This window comes from Dendropsophus ebraccatus, chromosome 14, assembly GCF_027789765.1.
Source record: "Dendropsophus ebraccatus isolate aDenEbr1 chromosome 14, aDenEbr1.pat, whole genome shotgun sequence".
Lineage (NCBI taxonomy): Eukaryota > Metazoa > Chordata > Amphibia > Anura > Hylidae > Dendropsophus > Dendropsophus ebraccatus.
Window position 1 is genome coordinate 13,885,527 of NC_091467.1, and position 24,780 is coordinate 13,910,306.

General features: G+C 42.4%; 2 protein-coding genes and 1 pseudogene across 2 annotated transcripts; all 3 read left to right on the top strand.

The window, feature by feature from the left end:
* The first annotated feature begins 991 nt into the window (after positions 1–991).
* Positions 992–1,912, top strand: LOC138772839 (olfactory receptor 2A7-like). Its single transcript, XM_069953561.1, has one exon. It carries the CDS (start codon positions 992–994, stop codon positions 1,910–1,912), a length of 921 nt encoding a protein of 306 aa, XP_069809662.1.
* Positions 1,913–14,118: 12,206 nt separating this feature from the next.
* On the top strand, positions 14,119–15,825 carry LOC138771809 (olfactory receptor 11A1-like; annotated as a pseudogene).
* Positions 15,826–23,168: 7,343 nt separating this feature from the next.
* Positions 23,169–24,122, top strand: LOC138771810 (olfactory receptor 10A7-like). The gene has a single exon (XM_069951816.1). The coding sequence runs from the start codon at positions 23,169–23,171 to the stop codon at positions 24,120–24,122; it is 954 nt and encodes a 317-aa protein (XP_069807917.1).
* The last annotated feature ends 658 nt before the right edge of the window (positions 24,123–24,780 follow it).

The window sequence follows — 24,780 nt, forward strand, 5'->3', positions numbered from 1 at the left end:
ATATATATATATAATATATTGCACGCTTATATTTCTACACTGCTAACTGAAAGCCTACAAGTCACATAATTTTGTCATTCGTAATTTTTTCGTACATGGAGCCTGTTTAACCACGGCCAAAGTGATTTTCTGTGTTTTGTTGCACCATCGGAAATGGACGGGACCATAATTACAGAAAAGTGGTGAGCTAAGCTCCTTTTGCTTTTAATACTGGAATAATAAAATGAAATCTTTCTTCGTAAAGGAGGTCCCTAACCCTTTGTCACCTGCATGTCTGTTTAGCCACATAAAAAATATTATACGAGGAAAAAAAAAAAAGGTAATAATAATGGTTTTACGTTAGTAGACACTTACGGTCATATGATTTTGACCCTAATTCCGAGCTCTAGTAAAACTATATCTTTTCTAGTTCCAGTAGTACACAAACGTATCTGCAGCAAGTGGAAGCTGTGGGCCCACATATAGGTCTATCTCGTGACCTCTAATAATGCCATGCCAAGGTTTTCCCCCTACGTCAGGGAGTTTCTGTAGATTGCTGAAAGACTTGAAAACTTGCAGGCATTTATAGAGAGGAGTATTTTTTTCCCCTTTTTTTATGCTCTATTGTTACTTTATAAAATCTTAAAGTGTTAGGCCCCTTTCACACGTCCATAGCCGTTTTACGGTCAGGAAATCTGATCAGGAAACCTTCAGGAGGCTTCAGGAAACCATCAGTATTTCCTGACTGTAAAAACGGAGGAGATAAGAAATCACTAAAATGCAGACAATTGGTTCCCCATCCCAAAAATAATGATTTTTTATTCTGAATAACATGTAAAAAAAAAAAACTAAGATTTAGAAACAGCTGAATCTGTGATATTAGTTACTGTACAGTTTAGCAATCAGCATGTGGTGTATAATGTATAGTAAGTGCCGAGTAAGCTGGAGGAGTGCTTAAATTACGTAACTTACCATATCTTCTCTCCCTCTAGAATACAAGGTATATAACATCATGTCTGCTATCAACCATACGAGAGTGACAGAATTCATTCTATTGGGTTTTGGAAACTTTTATAGCTTCAATATTATATTCTTGATCCTCTTTATTTTTACAGTTTTGGGAAATCTTATGATCATTGTTCTTGTTGCAATTAAAACCAAACTCCAGACCCCCATGTATTATTTCCTCTGTCATCTTTCCATATCTGACCTAGTGATTTCCATCAACATTGTACCCAACTTGCTTGGCGCCATTCTGTTGGGGGCAAAAAAGATGACGTACACTGGGTGCATCACACAACTGTATGTCTTCAGTGGTACAACGATTTCTGAATGTCTCCTCCTTTCGGTGATGTCCTACGACCGATTCTTGGCCATTTGCAACCCCTTAAGATACTCTACTATTATGAATTCTAAATTTCGTATTGGTCTTTCAGTTTGGCCATGGTTGCTGGGTCTTACTGTTAATCTCACAGGAGTCTTCCCTATGTCCAACTTTGATTTTTGCTGTGACAATATCATTGACCATTTCTACTGTGATGTTTCTCCTCTTCAGAAACTTTCTTGCTCAGACACGTCTCTCGTAGAACTGGTAGTATTTCTGTTTTCTATGCCATTATTTATTCTTCCATGTGGATTTATCATTGTAACCTATGTGTATATCTTCCTCACCATAATGAAGATACCGTCCACATCCGGCAAACAAAAAACTCTTTCTACCTGCAGTTCTCATCTTATTGTTGTGGGGACGTTTTATGGGACGCTTATAGCTAAATACATGATCCCATCTGTAGGACATTCCTTAATTATTAATAAAATGGTTTCCCTATTACATAGTTTACTTATCCCCTTGTTCAATCCTATAATATATAGCCTCAGAAACCAGGACATAAAAGTGGAACTTAGAAAAATGTTCCGGCAATTCAGGAGTTAAGCTGAGTTCTTCTGGACTTGATTATGCAGCTGAGTAGTCTGTTTGATTGACTGGTTTCTCTGACTGTCTGCAACCTAGAAGATCAGAGCGCTGGTCCAATGGTGATCCGGACCGGGCTCTTGGTCAGCATAAAAGAAAGCTGAGGCAGTTTCCCAGCGCTGGCAATTAGGTTTCATACCCTGGTCCCAGCTACCCCTGTCTATTCCTGCAATCCCTGTCCTAACTCCCTCTGTTTGCTCGACTTCGTTACCTGACCTCTGGCTTGACTTTTGACTCTCCGATTGTTACTTGACTCTGTACTACGCTGCCCGTTTGGTTCTGACCTTGCCTGTTTGACTATCCCATATTGTGTTTGTTTTTCTGTCTTGTTCTGTGTGCACGTATCTAGCACAGGGAACGTCTTCGTGGTTGTCCATGGCCGCCTAGGGACGGTTGAGGCAAGTAGGTGGGAACAGTTGGTGGGTTCAGCATTAGTGCTTACTGTCGTGTCTTGTCCCTGCCTCCCCTGTCCTGATACATCCCTTGGCATCACAAATTTGGCCGTATAATAGCTCGACTTATACCTCATCAACTGAATATTCAGGGGCACATGATAAATGTATGACACGCAAAAGGTGCCGATGGAAACAGAGAGGAATATGCCTCTTAGTCAATGCGTCAGGGTGAATGGGGGCATAAGAGTAGGCCAGTCTTAAAGTGAATGTACCATGAGGTACATCACTCTTAGATTTTTACATCAATAGACTGGCCCCGGGCAGGGATATCAATGCAGTGGACCTTTTTTATTTTACCCCGGCCCGGTTCCCATGCACAGCGCTGCTTTATTCCCTGGCACCGGCCCTGCATGAAGCACTGGAGGCATGTCACAGAGGGGAGGGCCGATCATCACACTGGGGATGGGTGGACCCGTGTCCAGTGCTTCATGCCGGGACATTGCCTGGGAATAGACCGGCAGCGTGCACGGGCACCAGGCTGCAGTTCAAAAAAAGGACCACAGCATCGGCATCATCATGCCGGGCCAGTCTATTGATGTAAAAATCTTAAAGTGATGTCCCTGATGGTACATTCAGTTTAATAAATGCCCCCCTTAGTGTCTCCCATTCACACTCCACCTCTCTCTTTAACAGTTGGGAGTTTTTCACCGACATCATCTGTCCGTGGATGGTCGGGAAAACTCCATACATCTTATACTTATGTATTCACACTGGGTAAAAGCAACATGAGACACAGAGGCAGGCGGAATTTTCAACTTTTATGGGCCCAAACAGCTAAACCTGCCACAAGCAGCAGGTTTGGCCGACATGAGTATAAAGTCCTCGGGGGCAGGGCCCGCCCTCCCCCTGTATTAAAAGTGAACTCCGGCGGATTTGAGAAAAATAAATTAGTTGCAAAAAGTTTCGAAAACTGGTGCAGGCCTACGTCTGCTGATTACCAGGTGAATTTGATCACAACTTTTCTTTGCAACCTTTTTACTTTAACGCATTTACTTTTCCATAAATCACGCACAATATATTGGAACAAAATAAACACCGACCCACATTAGAATAGTCGCACACATTAGACTCGAGTAAATGTCCCCCAATGTTTTATTAGGTAAAATAAAGGCTGTTACTTTATAATGGCGGCCGTAATTAATAATCATGATCATTATTATTATTATAATACACGGCCATCATTATAAAAAAAAAACCCACAAAGAAGCCAAAATCTTTTTGGAAAAAAATCAACTGCTACGAGAGGTAGAGCTGGGGAAGATGTCAGTATATTTATATATATATATATATATATATATATATATATATATATATGCTAGAATGGTTGTAATGGCTGTTTTTCTTTGCATTACAGTACACAGTGGTGCCTTGGATTACGAGTATAATTCGTTTCGGGACGGCGCTTGTAATCCAAATCCACTCTTAAACCAAAGCAAATTTTCCCATAAGAAATTATAGAAATGCAGACAATTGGTTCCACACCCCAAAATAATGATTTTTTATTCTGAATAAGATGTAAAACAGATGAAACCAACATTCAGGAACAGCAGAATATGTGATATTATAAGTTACTGTACAGTAATGGAGAGGATGGGAAACACAAGGGCTGACAGAGACTGCAGGGAGCAGGAAGGAATGAGCAGGACAGATGTGGGCACATACATGCAGCACTCTGTGTCCGGGGAGAGAGGGGTTACAGCTATGAAGAGATTACCTTCAGAGTCCCGTCCCCTGATGTAAGCCCCAGCCTGAAGTGGATCTGCTACGATTTGGAAGGCGAGGGAGACTTCCTGGGTCAGAGTACAGTGCTGTAGACCCCGCTATGCAGACCATGCCCCTCCTCCACTCGTGCTCCCACCCAGTACAGGGAGCTCTTAAACCAAAGCAATGCTCTTAAACCAAGTCACAATTTTGAAAAACTATAAGCTCTTAAACCAAAACGCTCTTAAACCAAGTTACTCTTAAACCAAGGTACCACTGTATTTTATTGTAGCCACATTTATTTCATACCAACTTGGTAACATTAAAGAGAAAATGTTCCACAGTCCAGCACTTGGCAAAGAAGTTTTGTTTTTATTCAGTTTCGTTGCAATGCACAGCAGAACACCAACATGCAGTGACCCCACAGATTAGACGCGTTTCGAGCGCATGCGCACTCTTGTTCACCTAGTGCCTTCCCACTCTAACTCCCCTTAAATAATCACCATACAGGTGTACATACAAGTGGATTAAGGAATGCAATTAAAAGAACTGGTTGCATATGCTGTGAAAACATGGGCAAAGACGTATTGCAGATATTTCATTTTAGCACCATATAAATAATTGGTTTTATACACACTGTGTTCATTTACAATAGTAAAAAATAAATATGCAAGTAAGCATCAATAAATATGTTGTTTTTGGAGTAGTTGAACACATACATGTTAGTTGTAAGGCCATATATCGTGCGATAGTCTTCTGCACGCATGAGCGGTGTGTGAACTAGCTCAAAATAACACCCAACTGTCAAGCAGTTGCTGGGGCGTATTCACACTAATGACAGTGCATGCGCGCAAGAGACCACCGCTACGAATATAACTAGAGGATAAACAGGGAAAGTGACCTAAATATAAAAAATCATAATAACTACAAATTACAAATATTTATTAATAATGGTACATTAGTTCCCTGCGTATGTTCATACCTTCTGGTGCCCAATCTGTACTGCCAGTAAGCCTCACGATTTGAGGAATTTTACTATGTCTCCTCCTCTTATTTTAGGCACTATTTTCTCAATGCCATAGATAGTGAATCCATCACATTTGCCACCATGGCACTGTGAAAAATGTGCCGAGGCACCTGATTTGTTACGTAATGGGTTGCCAGTAATGTCATTTAAATGCTCTAATGCACGTATTTTTTATTTACGTGTGGTACATCCCACATATTTTATGTTACATAATGAGCATTCAATGACATAAATGATGTTTGTGGAGTTACAGTCCATTCTTTGCTTAATGTAAAATAGTTTGTCATTGGAATTATTATGGAAAGTGATGCATGGTTTAACATATGTGCATGTCCGACAAGGATAACCTCCACACTTGTAGAAGCCATATTTTTGTAACCAAGTAGGCGTCCTTTTGTCAGTTACAATAAGACTGGGAGAAAGTATGTCTCCCAATGTTTTTGATTTCTTGGGGACAATGGCACAGCCTTGTGCTAGTATTTCTGCCAGTTTGGCATCCTCCGTAAGTATATGCATATGATTTTTTATTATGTACTTAATTTGATTAAATGCCGGTGTATATACCATGGATAAGACTGGTTTAGATATACTTTTTAAGGGATGAAGTGTACTTACTTTTGGTTTAACTAAAGTCTCACGATTTTTAGTGGACACTATATATTTGGCTCTATTAAAGGAGAAGTCCGGCCAAAATTAATTTTTGATATGTTGTTACTTATGAAAAGTTATACAAATTTCTAATGTACATTAATTATGGGAAATGCACATATACTGCTATTTCCCTTAATTTAGTAGATCAGGAAGTGTTAGAAATATCTCTGAAGAAGTGACGTCACGACCCAGGGTGTAATTCCTATGGAGTGTCCAGCAGGGGGCGCTCTCTATATAGAAGTCTATGGGACTTTATTGTTTCTATGGGTTTCTATGTAATGTAATGTAATGTAGTGTACAGTGCTTTATTGAATGAATACATCTATGGAATACTTTGGGGAGCAAGTGTCCCTGCTCCCCAAAGTATTGCATAAATGTATTCATTCAATACATTCAATACACAATAAGCCCACCGATCCGCCGCATTTCCGCCGATCCGCCACACGCTGATCCGCCGCATTCCCACCGATCCGGACCATATACATTGAACTACAGCTCCCATCATCTGCTTCTAGTATGAACAGGTGATGGGAGCTGTAGTTGGGTAATGGATATGACATGCCGCCGGGCGCAGGGGGGAGCCGCTCAGTACACAGGAGCGCTCCCCCCTCCTCCTCCTCCTTCCGGGATAACTTCCGCCTATAGCACTGCTGAGTCCCTGCCTGGCCGCCGCTCTCCGCTCTCCGCTCTCCCCCCATACATACCGGCTCCCGATGCATCCTGGTGTCCGCGCTGATGCCGGGAGCCGGTATATGTGAGCGGAGAGCGGCGGCCAGGCAGGGAGTCAGCATTGGTATAGGCGGAAGTTATCACGGAAGGAGGAGGAGGAGGGGGGAGCGCTCCTGTGTACTGAGCGGCTCCCCCCTGCGCCCGGCGGCATATGATATCCCTTACCCAACTACAGCTCCCATCACCTGTTCATACTAGAAGCAGATGATGGGAGCTGTAGTTCAATGTATATGGTCCAGATCGGCGGGAATGCGGCGGATCAGCGTGTGGCGGATCGGCGGGAATGCGGCGGAAATGCGGCGGATCGGCGGGCTTACTGTGTATTGAATGTATTGAATGAATACATTTATGCAATACTTTGGGGAGCAAGGACACTTGCTCCCCAAAGTATTCCATAGATGTATGCATTCAATAAAGCACTGTACACTACATTACATTACATTACATTACATAGAAACCCATAGAAACAATAAAGTCCCATAGACTTCTATATAGAGAGCGCCCCCTGCTTGACACTCCATAGGAATTACACCCTGGGTCGTGACGTCACTTCTTCAGAGATATTTCTAACACTTCCTGATCTACTAAATTAAGGGAAATAGCAGTATATGTGCATTTCCCATAATTAATGTACATTAGAAATTTGTATAACTTTTCATAAGTAACAACATATCAAAAATTAATTTTGGCCGGACTTCTCCTTTAAGGTGATGGTTGGCATAACCTCTTCTTTTTAGCCGCTGTTCTAACATTGCGGTTTCTTTGAGGAAGACCTCATTACTTGTGCAATTCTTCACTATATTTTTTAGTTGGATTGTATGTGAGTGGTAAAGGGGGGGTGGTAACTGTTATGAACAAATCTGACTATGTGGAGCAGGTGGAAAAATTACTAAGTGATACATCGGTATACTTACCACTCACATACAATCCAACTAAAAAATATAGTGAAGAATTACACAAAATTACAAGTTATGGATTAAGTTTGGGTATTCTTAGTAAAAAAGAATCTGAATACTTAATAGTAGATCAGCCCATCACCCCCATACTGTACACCCTGCCAAAAACGCATAAGGGAATCAGTCCACCTCCTATGCGTCCAATCGTTTCCAGCACTGGTTCATTGCTGGAACGATTATCAGAATGGCTGGATTGCCTTTTACAACCTATGGTGAAACGAGTACCAGGATATTTACAAGATTCCAGAGATGTCATGACTTCTTTGGATGACGTCACCTGGCAGCCAGAGTGGCACTGAAAAGAAAACAACATTTCCTGCAGGACATACAGCAGCTGATAAGTTATGAAAGACTAGAGATTTTTTTAAAATAGAAGTAAATTACAAATCTATGTAACTGATGCTGCGTTTACACAAAGCAATAATTCGCCCAATCGATCGTTTAATGATTTTGAAGCAACGATTTGGTTTTTGTAACAATCCGCGGTTAGACAAATAATCGCTAGAAAAATCGTTAGAAAATTCGTAAGAAAAATCATTGTGATTGTTTTTAAGATCGCTTAAGCCCATCTTTCACATAGGGTGATTCTTTGAAAGATTGTTTACATGAAGCGATCTGCGAATTTTTAGCAAACAACGATTTGAGAACAAGCTGAAAGATCACAATGAACGATTTCTCGCTCGCCGCTTGATCGTTTACTGTGTTTACATGGAACGATTATCGCTCAAATGCGATCATTATTGCGAAAATTCGAACAATAATCGTTCCGTGTAAACGCAGCATTAATGAAACCAGTTGATTTGCAAGAAAAAGATTTTCGCTGGAGTACCCCTTTAACTGCACTAATAAATGCTACAGCATGTTTGAGCCCGATCATTCATCATTTGATTACCGGTTGTTGAAGAAGTTGGATGCAGCCCTGGAAAACATTAATCTGGCCATAGGCTGTATCCATGTTTTCCAGAACTCCCTAGGGCTGCATCCAACTTCTTCAGCCACCGGTATTCAAATGCTGAATGATCGGGCTCAAACATGCTCCACTGCCCTCATCTCTACTGTGCAGCGATTTATCAAACTTGGTATAAAGTAGAACTGGCTTAGTTGCCCCTAGCAACCTATCAAATTCCACTTTTCATTTTCCGAAGAATCTGTCTTAGTCTGCAAAAAGCTGGAGAAATCTAAGTAAAATACAAGACTATATGACCCCAAGTAGGGATGAGCGAACCGAACCGTAACAAACCAGATTCGTTACGAACTTTCAAAAAGTTTGGTTTGTCACCGAACTTTGAGAAAGTTTGTGACAAATTTAGTTAAAATAACAACAAATAAAAATCACAGAATAGACCAGGATACAAGGGATTATTACTCCTATAATCCCTTGTATCCTGGTTTTCTGTGAATATCAAGATGTGTGACGTCACCCCTGTTAGGGTGAGACCTTAAATTAGTCTCCTCAGATATACCTGGGTGCTGCCTAATCAAATATGTAATGTGACAGCTGTCTGTGAGTATCAACCAAGACACATGAAAGCAACTTCAGTGTTTAAGCTGATCTACTTTGCTAAGTGAAAATCTCAGTTTATATCTTTACAATAAAGCTTCAAAAAAAATAATCGAAGAACCATGTTGAGCCACAACCAAAAAAGTTTAAAAAAAACAGTCCAAAAAGTCCCATCACTGTCCAAGAAAAAAAAAAGTCCCATCACTGCACAGTTGTGTAGAAAAATGTTGGTGACTCATTGGGATTCTTGGTGTCCAAGACCGTGCACCCCAGTGCTGATGTTTGGTCCTTTAATTATGGGCAAGGGCAGTGCATGTCTGTTACTGCCTATTGGGTCAACATCCTCCCAGAAGACCACCAGAAAGTTAGCCCATTCTTGCCACTGTCACCTCCCCGATGCTTTAGGGGGCCAGTTCTGCACAAGTTCTGCCTCCACCACCTTACAACCATCCGCCGCTTTGACTGCAGTCCAACCTGCCCTGGTGTCTTACCACCGATGTCAGGCCCGGCGCTCTCAGGCTGTCCTCCATTTTGTGAGCCTGGGTGTAATGATATTAATACGATTGCTCACCTGGTATAGTGGAATCATCAAAGTCTGGAAGGCAAGGTGGGAGTCCAGTGGCTGACAATCCAGATGACTGTGGTTACAGTCCAAGCGTGGTCAAACAGTCCAAGTTCAGTACACAGGAGAATAGCAGAAGTTGTAGGTTAAGGCAGAGGCGTAGTCAAATAACAGTCCAAGTTCAGTACACAGAAGGGAGCTCAGGAGAAAATGCTGGACTATAGGCTGGGAAGCACAATAATCTGGCAAGGAGGAAGGGGCAAGGCTTGACTTAAATAGGAAGTCCAAGGATGAAGCTAATTAGGCAATCAAGGCAAGGTTCTCAAGGAATAAGAAACTGTCCAACAGATTCAGGAAAGGAGCTGTATAGAATTACTAGTAGCTCAGCGAGGAGAGCTGCTGCCTGGGATACTGGAGGTTCTGGGTTCAAGTCCTGACACTAGGTGAACGGAGCTACAGTGGGCAGGAGCTCCTCCGGACCATCAGGGAGGAGATATATGAATGGCTGACCCCACGTCAACTAACGGTGGGAAGTGTTGTAGCCCACAAAAGGAGGAACATTGTCTCTGCAGTGCAGCAGGGAGTTATACACTTTGTATGGCACATGTGATAAACCTCATAGTGCACAGGTTTCTTCGAACATGTCCTGTCAATTGTTGGTCCCTTTTGAGGACGCATTTGTGAGCAGGCATGACTATGGGACCAACGACATCATCCCACTCGTCTGTATTCTGGAAAGAGCGCTGAACAACATAATCAGCGAGGATTCCCAGGCCACCACTCCAAGGCTGAACATCCTCCTCCTCCGTCAATTGTCTGCTCTCAACCATACTGGCCTGGGTACAATCAGGTACTGCCTCCTCCTCCTCAAATAGTCTGTCCTCAACCATACTGGGCTGGGTGCAATCAAGTGCTGCTGCCTTCTCCTCCTCCGTCAATAGTCTGTTCTCTACCATACTGGGTCCAATACAGTACTATTACTGCTGCTGGTTCCACTGTCAAATGTCTGTTTTCCACCCTACTGGGTCCAAGGAACTTTGTATCCTATGTCCCGTGTAATAACTTACACCCTGGCAAATTTTTTTTCACAATTTTTGCACGTAGATTTTTTTTTCACTATTTTCATTGTAATAGCAACTGCAACTAAACGAAACTATACCCTATCAGACTCCCACTATTGTAGCTGGAATTATTAGCAGGATTGAACCGAACCGAACTTTTCAAAAGTTCGCTCATCCCTAACCCCAAGGTATATGGGGGGGGGGGGGGTGCCCCTAACTGATCTAGATAGAGCAAAGTTGCAGTAAGCCTATGATCTATATCTCGCAGCGCGGGTGTCAGCAGAAAATCCTCAGCATTCCGCTCAACCCAGGTAACAAGGTCTGGGGCCTGTATCACCCTCTAGGAAGGTTCAGCCAAGTCTAGTGGGCATAAGGTGGTATGAAGACTATTCAAGGTCAATACATGGGCACAGGTGTTCTTCTTCTAAGTATTCTACCTCATCCTCCAACATCCCGGCAGAGCACTGTTGTCAGCAACTTGCTTTTCGGTGAAAAGTGCTAAAAACTAATGGTGGCCACAGTGCCACATCCCGATCGCCGTGATCGGACGATCGGTCAATCATAGCTATAAGTGTCCCCCCAAAAAGTTAAATACCTGCTCTGAACACCTCAGCCAGGTAGGTGTTTGGCCTGATCCCGGCATCCGGAGCGGTGTCTTTGGGTCCAACGGCGTCCTCTTCTTCCCGTCATCTATCTTTGGCTTTTTCTGTCGGCCTGTCATCTATCTTCGGCTTTTTCAGCTCCCCCGTTGTCTATCTTCGGCTTTTTCCGGCTTTTGTGTCCTACTGCCCCCTAGTGGCTATTAAGTGTATATAATACACTTATCAGTAGCTATAGGGTTGTAGAGTGTTTTTTTTTCCATTTGTTTTCTTTACGCACCCTACCACAACTTAGTGCTGATCAGCATCCCACATAAGTGCACTGCCAATCAGCAACTCCTCCTTTTTGGCGTAGGTTTTGTTTTTCTATATCCTACTGTCCCTGTCTGCTGATAATTACCGTGCATAAGTGCGGCATTTATCAGCAACACCTTTTTTGGCGTAGTTTTTTTTTATGTTAAAAAAACACTACATTACACTACACTTCATTAAATAAAGTTTTACACTACACCAGTACACATTTACCTACCCCATATACTAATCCCCGTATAAAAATGGCCCCCAGGGTGTTTTCAGCGGAGGAGGCATGCGCTCTTATTGCCTCCGACACCCAAACAGCCAGTGAGGATGAATGGGGGATCCTTTTTTCCTCCATTCATTCTCATCATCACCATCCAGTGACGTGTCTGGGGGTGGCGTAGCGTACGCTGCCCCCCAGACACGTCTTTTCCGCCAGTACCTTCCCAATAAGAGATGACGGTATGGGGTGAAATTCTACAAAGGATAACCCTTTGTGCATTCCGCAGCTGGCGTGCGCGTCTCTGCCCATGTTATAGACTCCATTCTATGCACGGGCGGATTCCATCGTCCATCCAAAGAATAAACACGTTCATTTTTTGGATGGAGGGCGGAATCCGCCTGTGCATAGAATGGAGTTTATGACATGTGCGGAGACGCTCGCGCCCGCATCAATCCGCCGGCGGGTGCCAGCTGCGGAATGGGTGAAGGGTTATCTGTTGGCATTCTGCAGTGTGCACGTACTCTTAGGCTATGTTCACACTACGTATATGTCCGGCCGTAGTTCGTACGCAGCCAGACATGTGCCGCTGAAACTACGGCCGTGGGAAAAATAGACATGCGGCCGGATTGCGAACATGCGGGCGAACCGCGAACATACGCCCGTAGTACAGTTATGCCTCCTAGCTTGTTTCGAAGCGATCTGAAACAGGTCATTTACTTGGAAATCTTCGCCCAGCCCAATAAAACACACAGAACCTTTTGGATCTAAAAATCAAGTTCAATTTGGCTGAAATAAGTACTCCGTACGGGACCGCATGGAAATCCATGGGCGTGAGTTGGAACAGTTCCGGCCTCAAACATTGGTCTTGTTCATTTTTCACGGCACCGTATACGATCCGGCCGTAGGCTCATACGTAGTGTGCATTGTGCGGCCGTATATCGTATACTTTCCAGCGAACGCATCAACCTCAAAACTACGGGCGTATATTCGTGGTTCGCACTACGGCCGTACATAAACGTAGTGTGAACATAGCCTTAGAGTGTATGAAGGAAGGGGCATCTGAATCCAGCCCCCAGAATGCCCCTAACAAGGGGTGAAGTGAAGATATGGACCCCTTGATGACTGGCACATTTGTGCCTGAAAGTGAAAAAATGAAAATTTTCGCTTTTTACGTCACATTGTTCCACATTTGTGCCCGTCACCAGTGGGGTTGATATGCTCACTGCACCCCTTGTTAGATTCCTTGAGGGGTGTTGTTTCCAGAATGGGGGTCACTTGTGGGGGGTTTCTACTGTTTTGGTAGCACGAGGGCTCTGTAAATCCATTCCAGTGAAATCCAGCTTCCAAAAGCCAATTGGCGCTCTTTTCCTTTGGAGGCTCGTCCTGCGCCCGCTTGGCACTTCATGTCCACATGTGGGGTATTTCCGTACTCGGGAGAAACTGCACTACACGTTTGGTATTTTTTTTCTTTTGTCCCCTTGTAAAAATGAAAAATTGAAGGCTAGAACAACATTTTTCATGCCACATTGTTCTGAAAATCTGTGAAGCACCTGTGGGGTCCAGATGCCCACCTCACCCCTTGTTACATTCCTCGAGGGGTGTAGTTTTCTAAATGGTGTCCTTTTAGGGGTGTTTTTATGTTTTGGCACCCCAGAGCCTCTGCCAACCTGAAGTGGTACAGTAAAAAATGAAGAAATATAACGGAAGCATTGAAATTGACTAGGCGCTCCTTTATATCTGAGGCTTGTGGTTGCGTCAAATAGCGCAATAGGGCCACATATGGGGTATTTCTATAAACTGTAGAAACGGGAAACTAAATATTGTGGTGCATTCCTCTTGTAATAAGTTTATAATTATGAAAAATATTGGATTACAATAAAATTTCTGCACAGAAAATTAAAATTTTCAAATGTACACACTTAGCTTTTATTTCTGTGACTCCCCTAAATGAGTTTGGGGGGTGCAGCTTCTGAAATGGGATGCTTTGTGGGGCTTTCTAACATACAGGCCCCTCAAATACACTAAAAATTTGGAAAATTGCTGCTAATGTTTTAAGCTTTCTATTGTCTAAAAAAAAATTAAAGATAGTTTAATAAATGCCGCCAGCATAAAGTAGACATTATGCTAATGCTATTTAATATATAATTTATGTGGCATAACCAATTTCTGTATAAGCAGAAAAGTTTCAAAGTTGGGAAAATGCAATTTTTCACATTATTGTTTTTTTTTCCATAAAGACTTTTTATAAGTCTCGTCAATCATCCCGCTGAGCGTGTCAGTGACTGGGGCAGGAAACGTGTGGCCAGTCTATCATCCAGGACAGGCCTTTTTCCCACAAGTCATGACGTCATCACAACCTGGGGAAAAATCCAGCGAAGATCCTGTGGCTTGTCCAGCCGCTCACCATGGCCACGGGGAGAGGTAAATTCCTACTTGTAATCAATTTAACCCCTGCTGGGTTCTCCTTTAATAACCAGAAATGCAATAAACGTGTATTGATTGTCCTAAATATAACAAACTTACCATGTCTTTTCTCCATCTAGAATTCATAGCGTATCAATGGTCTGAACCCAACACCCTGTTTGTAATGAACCAAATAAGAATTCCTTCTATTGGGTTTCGGAAACCTTCACAGCTTCAGTATTATATTCTTCATTCTATTCTTGCTCATCTATATTTTCAGTTATTAGAAACCTTCTGATCATCATCCTGGTTTCCACCAATGTCCATCTCCAGTCTCCCATGTATTACTTCCTTTGTCATCTTTCCATTTCTGACCTTGTGCTATCCACTAACATTGTTCCCAGCATGCTCGGTGCTCTTCTACAAGCAGGTAAAATAATGACTTACATAGAGTGCATCACCCAATTTTACTTCTTCAGTGGTACAACTGTTACTGAATGTATTCTACTATCAGTGATGTCCTATGACCGATACCTGGCCATCTGCGACCCCCTAAGATACTCAAGCATCATGGACTGTAAGCGGCAGATGTGTCTATCACTATGGCCGTGGTTGTTGGGCTTTACTCTTAATCTTGTAGCAGTCTTGCCAGTAGCGAACTTTAATTTTTGCCATGACAATATCATCGACCATGTCTTCTGTGATCTTTCTCCTCTTCAGAAGATTTCTTGCTCAGACACCTCTGTTATAGAAATGGAAATCTTTCTGTTCTCTATGCCACTATTTATTGTTCCATGTGGATTTATCATTATAACCTATGTGTATATCTTCCTCACCATAGCTAAGATACCAACAATGAGCAAACAGAAAACCTTTTCCTCCTGCAGTTCTCATCTTATTGTTGTGGGGACGTTTTATGGGACGTTAATAGCCAAATATATGATCCCATCGGTGGGACATTCCATGATTACTAATAAGATTGTTTCCCTATTACATACTTTACTTACCCCCTTATTTAATCCTATAATATATAGCCTCAGAAATAAGGAAATAAAGATGGGCTTTAGAAAAACTTTCAAAACAAATGAATGCTGTAAAAGTAAGAAAAAAAAATTAGTTAGGCCATGAAATAAAAAAAAATGATTGAAAAATATTTTTCAAATTTCTGTGTTTCTTATGTTTTTACCTGGTTCTCCTTGTTGTTCCTCAAGTCAGTACAATTATATCTATACTCAATTTATATAACTTTTATTTTACTACTTTTAAAAAATGAAAACTTTTTTTTTGTTTTAAAGAAATGCGCTTAAAGTGTATTAAAAGTATATTCTGACTCCTATAAACTTTTTATCTTTCAGTCTGTAGGGCTGTGTAAGGGCTGATTTTTTGTACCATAATCTGTAGTTTTTATTGGTATCACACTTGCATATATGTTACTTTTTGCACTATTCTTGTGTTTTGCACTTTGATTTTTTTTAGCATTAAAGAAAAATAATATCAGATTACCTTGATCTTTAACACAATATTTGTTAAGTTTGTAGCTCATTCCCTAAGCTAGTACGCCAATCTGACGCCCCCTCCCATGAATATTCAGCAGTCTATTAATAACTAGTATTAATCACTCTGCAGTTATTAGCACCAACGTAACATCACTGCAGAACGCCAGCCCAAAATTTATTAAGAGTGGCGGTCCAGCTGGGTCCATTCGGTAGCCCACAGTGTACCAAACTGCCTTGTTAGCATTAGCAATAAACTACAAAATTGAAAAAAAAAAAAAAAACAGCGCTGAGGATCAAAATAAGGAAATTAGCATACACAAAAATGTGGTGCGCACTAAGTAAAACCTGGTTAAAGGTTAATGTCAGGTGCCACACTCTGGGATGATGGTGTCTCACTCTCCCCTAATTGTTTGTCAGCTGAAGGTGAAGTGTGTTCCACTGATCACTGTTTGGCCAATCCCTGGTGCAGGTACCTCAAACCACCGACTACATTTCTTTCATCTCTTTTTTCCTACACTGTCCCCACCAATAGGTTAGACTCGTACACCCTATTTAAGGCTAGTTAGTTCCTGGTGGGAAGGCCTTTGTCTAGTGTATGATCGAGGGAGCAAGGCACACAGAGAGTTCCTGCTGCAGTATATACCCGGGCCTGGCCCAGGGACAGAGCCCTTGTCAGGAACTACAGATTTCTTCAGAAGGAGACTTTGTGCACAAGATGCATTACTAAACCCAAAGGTGAGGTAACCATCCTCTGGGTTAACCTTGTCTACACCTGGGATCCTTCTTCAGAGTAAGGACAGTCTACAAAAAGTCAAGAGACAGATTCCCAGTAGGACAAAGAGCCTAAGCTGACGTATCCTACTGATCTTTGCTCGACGACCTTGGGAAGCCTTGAGGAGTTAGCTTTACCTGTTGTTTAAGCCTTGGGCTCATCCTACCAAACCTGTCAGTTTCTGAGCTGATTTGGCAGAAGGCGGTCTTCTCTCTGCTTTGTTTTTAACCATGAGAATGAGAATTCCCTTATACTTTTCCTAAGTCGAGCTACACTTTTCCTATCAACTCTTATTCCAAGTCACTACCTCAAGGACCACTGTCACCTACACCTGCACCTAGTGGACTGTTTACTACTGTAACCTGTATTGCACTGAAGTTGTTAGGTAAAAGTCACCATCTGGTTAAGTGCTGGACTCAGGTGTGGGTGTGTGCTTATGTTTCCGCCACACCAACACCTGCACCCACACATTGTGCTACCTTTTTTCAAGTGCCAGCTCTCATGTGTCCAGGTGTGGGTACCACCACTTATGGCCACCGTGACAGGTGCCCCAGAGAATATAATATAAAAAATCAAAAAAAAAAATCAAACTGGGACAGCACTGGAAAAAATGGAAAAAAATAAGAACATTTAGATGGAGTGCACGTCTCACCGCACAGGACCCTTCCGTTCGGCTTCAATCCAATAGTAAACGTAGGAGACAGCACTTTTTTTTTTTCACATCAGACGCAACGTTTCGGCTGGTACTTCAGCCTTTCTCAAGCGTGACTACATGGTGGCCATTCAGTGCCTTATATGTGCTACACAGCAAAATCACAGCAAATTACACAGCAAGCATATCCAATCAGTAATTCATAATTAAGTGATAAACATCATATCAAGTATCAAAAACAGTATTGTATGCATCATTAAATATATCAAGTGTATCCAGTGTATCATACATTATATGGCTATGTTCACACTGTGTATATGTCCGGCTGCATATTTTCGCGACCGGACATATACGCGGTAAACTGTGGCCGGAGATTTACGCTACTTGGGCCGGCTACGTACGGACCGCAAACTTACGCCCGTAGTCTACTTACGCTTCCCGAGCGCCCTACGTAGCGATCTGACATCGGTCCGGACACCCCACAGAACCTTTTGGATCGGCACAAAAAGCTGCAAAAATGAAGAAATCACCACTACGTACGGGACCACATGTAACGCTACGGGCGTAAGTTACGGCATTTTCGTCCGCAAACAATGGTCTGGTTCATTTTTTACGCCGCCGCGTACGATCCGGGCATAAGTTCGTACGTAGTGTGAACTGTGCAGCCGTACTTCGTATACTTTCCATTATACGCAAACTACGTAAGTCTCCGGCCGCTTATTCACGGAACGCGCTTTGTCCGGAAACTTACGTAGTGTGAACATAGCCTATATCTGTGAAAAACTAGTCATATCTCCTCCAGATTATTAAATAATCACATTATGTGCATAAAAGGTCCCCTCAATCAGTTAATTGGTGCATAGTAATAAATAAAACGTAAACATATCATACCAAACCAGCATGCTCCTGAAACATGGCGTACAAACAAGCTACAAACACCAGTGTGTGGGCGTCACTGCACAAGCACCATCCTATCACGTCACTGCACAGCTCTGTGTGTGACTGGCACATGTGCAGAAGCGTCCATGAGCTTCCGGGCGCCATCTTGGATGTGGGCAAGGAGACTGTCTCTGCAAACAGACTGAGGGAGCCGCATAAATAATGTGTCAAACCTATCAAACTATCTCAAAGCCACAAGGGGCAGTAGAAACCAGCAGTATTATTGCTATATATAATGCCAAAAAACGGGTCTAGATATAGCTACGAGGTTATTGAGTGGTAAAGAATATTTGGGGAGTGAGACCCCTAGTGGTGAAATCCAGAAAAAGCACCCATGGTGATGTTTAGTACCATAAAGAGAGGGATGACTCCCAACATCCTCACGACGCCGGCAACATCTACATGTTCATGCAGTATAGCTGCTATTGATCGCAGCATCATGTAAGAGGGAACTCCGCACAAGGCCAAGTCTCCCTGCACACGATGACGTGTCATCTCTATCATGATGGGGGATTATACCCCCTATAAAGCATTATCGGTATAGAATCACACTGCTAAGGGATGGCACCTGGCATTGTCACACCACTGGTGGTCCCTGCATTTTCATGCAGGGGTGCCCCCAGTGGTCGCAGCATCGCTTAAGAGGGAACTCCGTACAAGACCGAGTCTCCCTCTGCACAATGACGTGCCAGGGTCACCCCCAACAAGTGCAGTGTTGACTAAATCGTTAATATAGCAGAATCCTCTGCTGCATAATGGATAAGAGAAATGATCACCACTTCATACCTCGTTGAAAATAAGGCTCCTAGTGTAAATTATGGGTCAAACACTATATGCAGTTCACTCTAAAAACAAATGACCAAAAGGAAAAACTCCATCCAACACATTTATTGGTGGCTCAAAAAAATGCAAATATAACGTTTGGCGTCCAGAAGACAGAGAAAAATGTAAATATAATGCTATGTAGAACTCAAAGCCATGTCTTGTCCAGGGTCATGTTGTTGGTATCCAGTAGATCCTCAAAGCATTGTTGGGAATGTTGTTCACATCATTTCTACAAAAGCAGAAACAGAAAAAAAGAAAGGTAAGTACATGTATATACATAATAGTATACAGGTCATAGAATGACACCATGTGCCACAGAGAAAACACTGGAGCCCACCTGCTGTATACCGCCTAAGCACCCTGGGCCATGGCAGGCAGGACTTTCAGAAACAGGATGGTATATTTTTTGGACCATGTATGATGTCTGCTTTAGATAATAGGGATCCCTGTATTTGTTGAAGACATTTGACCAGTTCTATTGTCTTACTCAATAAAAGTTGCATAAATGTTCCCAAAGCGAGTCCAATTACTCTATGTTTCTACTTTTATAGTTAATGTCTCCAGAGTCCTGTTAATTTTCTGACGTTTTACAATATACAGAAATGAAAGTGTTACTACTACGTGTATATTAGGACTACAATAGATGATCCCCAGATACTTCATTAAAAGTATAAAAACCAATGTCAATAATGTATTTTAGACAGCAGCATAAACCTACAGCGTTTCCTATATTGTAAGTGCAGCATTAAATCTTATTTTTCTTCTGTTTTCTTTATCTTAAAAAAATAAGGCTTAAAGGGATTGTGTTATTATAGACATTGGTGGCAATTCACTATATCCGATCTGCAGAGGTCCTGACGATGTGATCACTACCTTGCATCTCTGGGAGCAGCATTAGGAAAGCATTGGGCCTCTTTGTCTTCAGCTTTCTCCACTGACTGTAATATATGATGAGACAATATCTTCTAGTTATAGAGACTTATCATATTTCCAAGCTAAGGAGACATGTACCATCTACCCTGACACTTTTATTATCACTACTTTTGACCAAGTTTTATTTACATGGCTGGTCACCAGTAGTGGATTATAATAGGTCATTTTTGGGTGGTAGCCCTTGGCCCTGAGCTCCTGGGGGCCCATGGTCACCCAATTAAACTTATACTTTCATTGGTGTATTGTCTCCTGGATACACTTCTGCCATGATTTGCAAAGGAAATTGCTGCTTTTCTACAGTGATTTTGCACAAATCGGCAAATCTGCAGCCAGGGGGCAGTTCAGTGACATTAGAGAACATACTGAAGGACCCTAACATGTGACTATGATGTCCTGTACAATCTGCAGTATGGAGGAGGAAGACTAAAGCTACAGGTATGCGGAAAAGAGACAGGGAGGATAATAAGTGAGGAGAGGGGGGTACTGAGTGACCAGTCTAGAGTGGGGGCAGGGGGATACAGGGTGACCATTCTGGGGTGGGGGCAGGGGGATACAGGGTGACCATTCTGGGGTGGGGGCAGGGGGATACAGGGTGACCAGTCTGGGGTGAGGGCAGGGGGATACAGGGTGACCAGTCTGGGGTGAGGGCAGGGGGATACAGGGTGACCAGTCTGGGGTGAGGGCAGGGGGATACAGGGTGACCAGTCTGGGGTGAGGGCAGGGGGATACCGGGTGACCAGTCTGGGGTGAGGGTAGGGACACAAGAAGCAGGGTAATGGAAGCAGTGTGTGTGTGTGTGTGTGTGTGTGTGTGTGTAAAGGGGGTATTTAAGTGTATTTTAGGGGTATGGTTGAAGTCTGGAATATTGCTGTGAATTGAGGTACTATATTATTTTATGTTTTAACTCCTTAATGACACCCGTCTCCAGCCTTGCGTCATAGAATAACATTGCACTGGGGCTCAAGCTAGAGATGGATCAGGAAGCTCTGCCTGCCTAAGGCTGGGTTCACACTACGTTTTTGCAATCCGCTTTTGCAAAAAACGGACGAAAAACTGATGAAAAAAAACAAAAACGGATGCAATTGTGTGCATCTGTTTTGATCTGTTTTTCCATTGACTTCCATTGTAAAAAAAAAAAAAAGAATCAAAACGGATCAGGACACAATAATAATAACTATGTTTTTGGGTACGTTAAAAAAAAACTGATCCGTTTTGATCTGTTTTTTTTTACAACGGAAGTCAATGGAAAAATGGATCAAACCAGATGCACACAATTGCATCCGTTTTTTTTTCATCCGTTTTTTCAAAAACGGATGAAAAAAACAGATTGCAAAAACGCAGTGTGAACCCAGCCTTATTCACAGATACCCCCAGTAAGGAGCGGAGACAAGGGAGCCTCCACAGGTACCAAACAGCAGGGAGCAGAGACAATGCGATCTCCGCCACTAGACACCAGGGACGGCTGCATACAAGTGATCGGATGCAGCTGTCAACTTTGATAGCTGCCTCCAATTACTTAATTAGCGGGCACGGCGATCGGAACGTGCCCGCTAATAGCCGCGGTCCCGGGCTACACGCGGCACCCGGGATCGCGGTGGTTCAGAGCGCCGCGCGGCCCCGCTCTGAACACCTCTTGCGGACCCATGGCGTACTGGTACGTCATGCGTCCTTAAGAGGTTAATGTATTTAGGCAACAAATTCAAAATGGAAGTAATTTAGAAAATAAAAAGTGAGCACAGTGCTGCCTGATACAAGTACATGGTAAATATGGCATTATCTATCCATTATTCATCATACTATGAACATTAGGCTACTGCCACCATAGTTACAGTTTGGTGGGGGGGACTAAGCTTGGAGAACAGCCCGGGGCCTATGGTAAAGTTAATCCGCGCCTGCTGGTCACACTATAGTTAGTGCTTACTGCTTTGAATGTATATCTGCAATGTACAGTTATGACTTATCCCATTGAATAGACAGACAACAGGATGTGTCAATGACAAAGTGTCATTGGAAGAAAAAAAAAAATCTTTTAGGCTATGTTCTCATATCTTATTCATTTTGGCGCCAAAACGTGTCCCTCTTATGCTAATTACAGCCATAATTTGCATGAAATGGCCAAGAAACGCCAGTGCAACCAGGCAGTGGGGAAAGCAAATCATATGCTGGGGTGTATAGCTAGAGGTATAACCAGTAGGAAGAGGAAGATTGTGATCCCGCTGTATAGAGCCCTAGTGAGACCACATCTGGAATACTGTGTCCAGTTCTGGAAACTTCACCTAAAAAAAGACAGGGATAAAATAGAACTGGTCCAAAGACAGGCTGCAAAAATGTGGAGGGTGTCAGGCATAAACCATATAAACAAACACATATGCTAAATGGGGTCTGCTGAACAGGGGGTGATATACTATACAGGGGCACAAAGAGGGCATATACCATATGGAGGCACAGTGGAGGTGTATATTTTATGCAAGCAAAGAGGGAGGCTAATACTATGTGGGGGTGGAGAAGAGGCCTATACTATATGGGAGCACAGATAGGACATATGGGGCACAGAGGGGAAATAAATGCTATGTGTTCTGGAGCAAGGAGCCTAAAATTCAACATTGTTCATCAGCTATATTACACGCCGGCTTTTATGTATAGGATTACGGTGTGGCCACATGATAGATGTCCCAGGTGTGGGGTGGGGGATACTGGATATATACATCTACTCTGGGGATGTGACAAGATAAAAAGATTGTATTCTTTGATTTTTGAAAAAATGAAAGAGAAAGTAGGGGTGGAGATAACAATGACTCCGCAGATTGCATTGCTAGGGGATACCTCCAGTTTGCATTTGCATAGTAAAAAGTTGGATCTCCCAAACTCCTCCTGAACTTGGGAAATGGGAGAGATGTATGACACTGTTTGAAAGATACTATTAAATACACGGGGGATGTGTTGTTGGAATTCTTTCTGCGTGTTTCACCACCCTCCCCCCCACCCCGGTCAGGCGAAATGGCGCGGGGGGGGGGATTAGGAGTTATGGTAAAGTAAAGTTTAAATGATACCAAAGACTGACGTATTACTGTTCGGAAATTGTAGACAATGGTTTTGTAATTTGTAATTTTTTGCATTTTTTTTATGTGGGATGAGGAAAAGAATAAATTAAAGTTAATAAAAAAAGAAGCCTAAAAGATTCTGAAGAGAGAGTTTTGGCTCGGGCCAAATGGAAAAGAAAAAAAAGAAAATGAGCATTCTTATCAGAAAAAGACATCACCTGTGAGTGACTAGATATAAGTCGCTGCTTCAAATACCTGTATGACCATCCTATAAAATATATATACACACACACACACATGTACATATGTAGTTTCTTCTTCACTAATTGCAATAAATATTCTTATTCTTTCCAATCTGCATAACTTACTATTTAGTTCCCTCCACCTAGAATACATGGCATATCAACTGACTGAAACTAACATCAAATCTGTAACGAACCAAACAAGAGTGACAGAATTCATTCTATTGGGTTTCGGAAACCTCCACAGCTTCAATATTATATTCTTCATTCTATTCTTGCTCATCTATATTTTTACAGTCATTGGAAACCTTCTTATCATCATCCTAGTTTCCACCAATGTCCATCTCCAGACCCCCATGTATTACTTCCTTTGTCATCTTTCTATTTCTGACCTTGTGATTTCCACCAACATTGTGCCGAACATGCTTGGTGCGGTTCTACTGGCGGGGAAAATGATGACTTACATAGGGTGCATCACCCAATTTTACTTCTTCAGTGGTACAACTGTTACTGAATGTCTTCTTCTCTCAGTGATGTCCTATGACCGATACCTGGCCATCTGCAACCCCTTAAGATACTCAAGCATCATGGACTTTAAGCTTTGTATTGGTCTGTCACTATGGCCATGGTTGCTGGGTCTTACTCTCAATCTTACAGCAGTCTTCCCTATGTCCAACTTTAATTTCTGCCATGACAATATCATTGACCATTTCTACTGTGATCTTCCTCCTCTTCAGAAACTTTCTTGCTCAGACACGTCTCTTGTAGAACTGGAAGTGTTTCTGTTCTCTATGCCACTATTGATTGTTCCATGTGGTTTTATCATCGTAACCTATGTGTATATCTTCCTTACCATAATGAAGATACCGTCCACATCCGGCAAACAAAAAACTTTCTCTACTTGCAGTTCCCATCTTATTGTTGTGGGGACGTTCTTTGGGACGTTAATAGCCAAATACATGATCCCATCTGTAGGACAAACGTTGCTTACTAATAAAATTGTTTCCTTATTGCATACTTTACTTACCCCCCTGGTTAACCCTATAATATATAGCCTCAGAAACCAGGACATAAAGATGGGCTTTAGAAAAAAATTTGGGCAATAATTTTTATACATTCATAATATTAATTTTTTTAAAGCAGCCATGTTTTTCTAATCCCCTTTAGGCTATGTTCCCACAATGCTTTTTTTGCCATTTTACAGTTGCCTTTTTGGTTGTTTGTACAATCATGGATATCATTAAAAAAAAGTCTGTTCTTTGCAGTGAAATGATAGCCGTCTCAAAATGCGGAAAAAAGACCCAGTGGGAACATAGCCTTAAGGTTTTTGTTCTCGTTTTGTACAAGGCTTTTTCCTTCTGTCAGAAGTATTCCTCAATGGTAATATGATCAAAGGTAAAAATTTTTTTTTTAGCAAACTTAGTAACTACAGTGTTAAATTTCCCTGCAGTGTCAATGTGGTATCCCACCACTGGTGCTGTCTAGAGCACCTGAGTAAGTCACTCTCTCAGGTTCACAAGTGGGAGATGTAGTACTGTGTTTTCCCCACGAGGTGTCACCACTGTTTTTGTCTAGCCTGTTGCACAGCTGAAGTCACCAAAGGTTAACTGTTTTTGTCATGTGTTGTATTGCTGACCAGACCAGAGGTGCTTGTTCTTCATAACCTACCTCTTCTTTTTTCTCTCTCCCACACACACAGATCCACACACCACCACTCACAGGAGGGTCTAGTTTCAGCACCTTCAGGAGGAGTTAGTTCCTGGT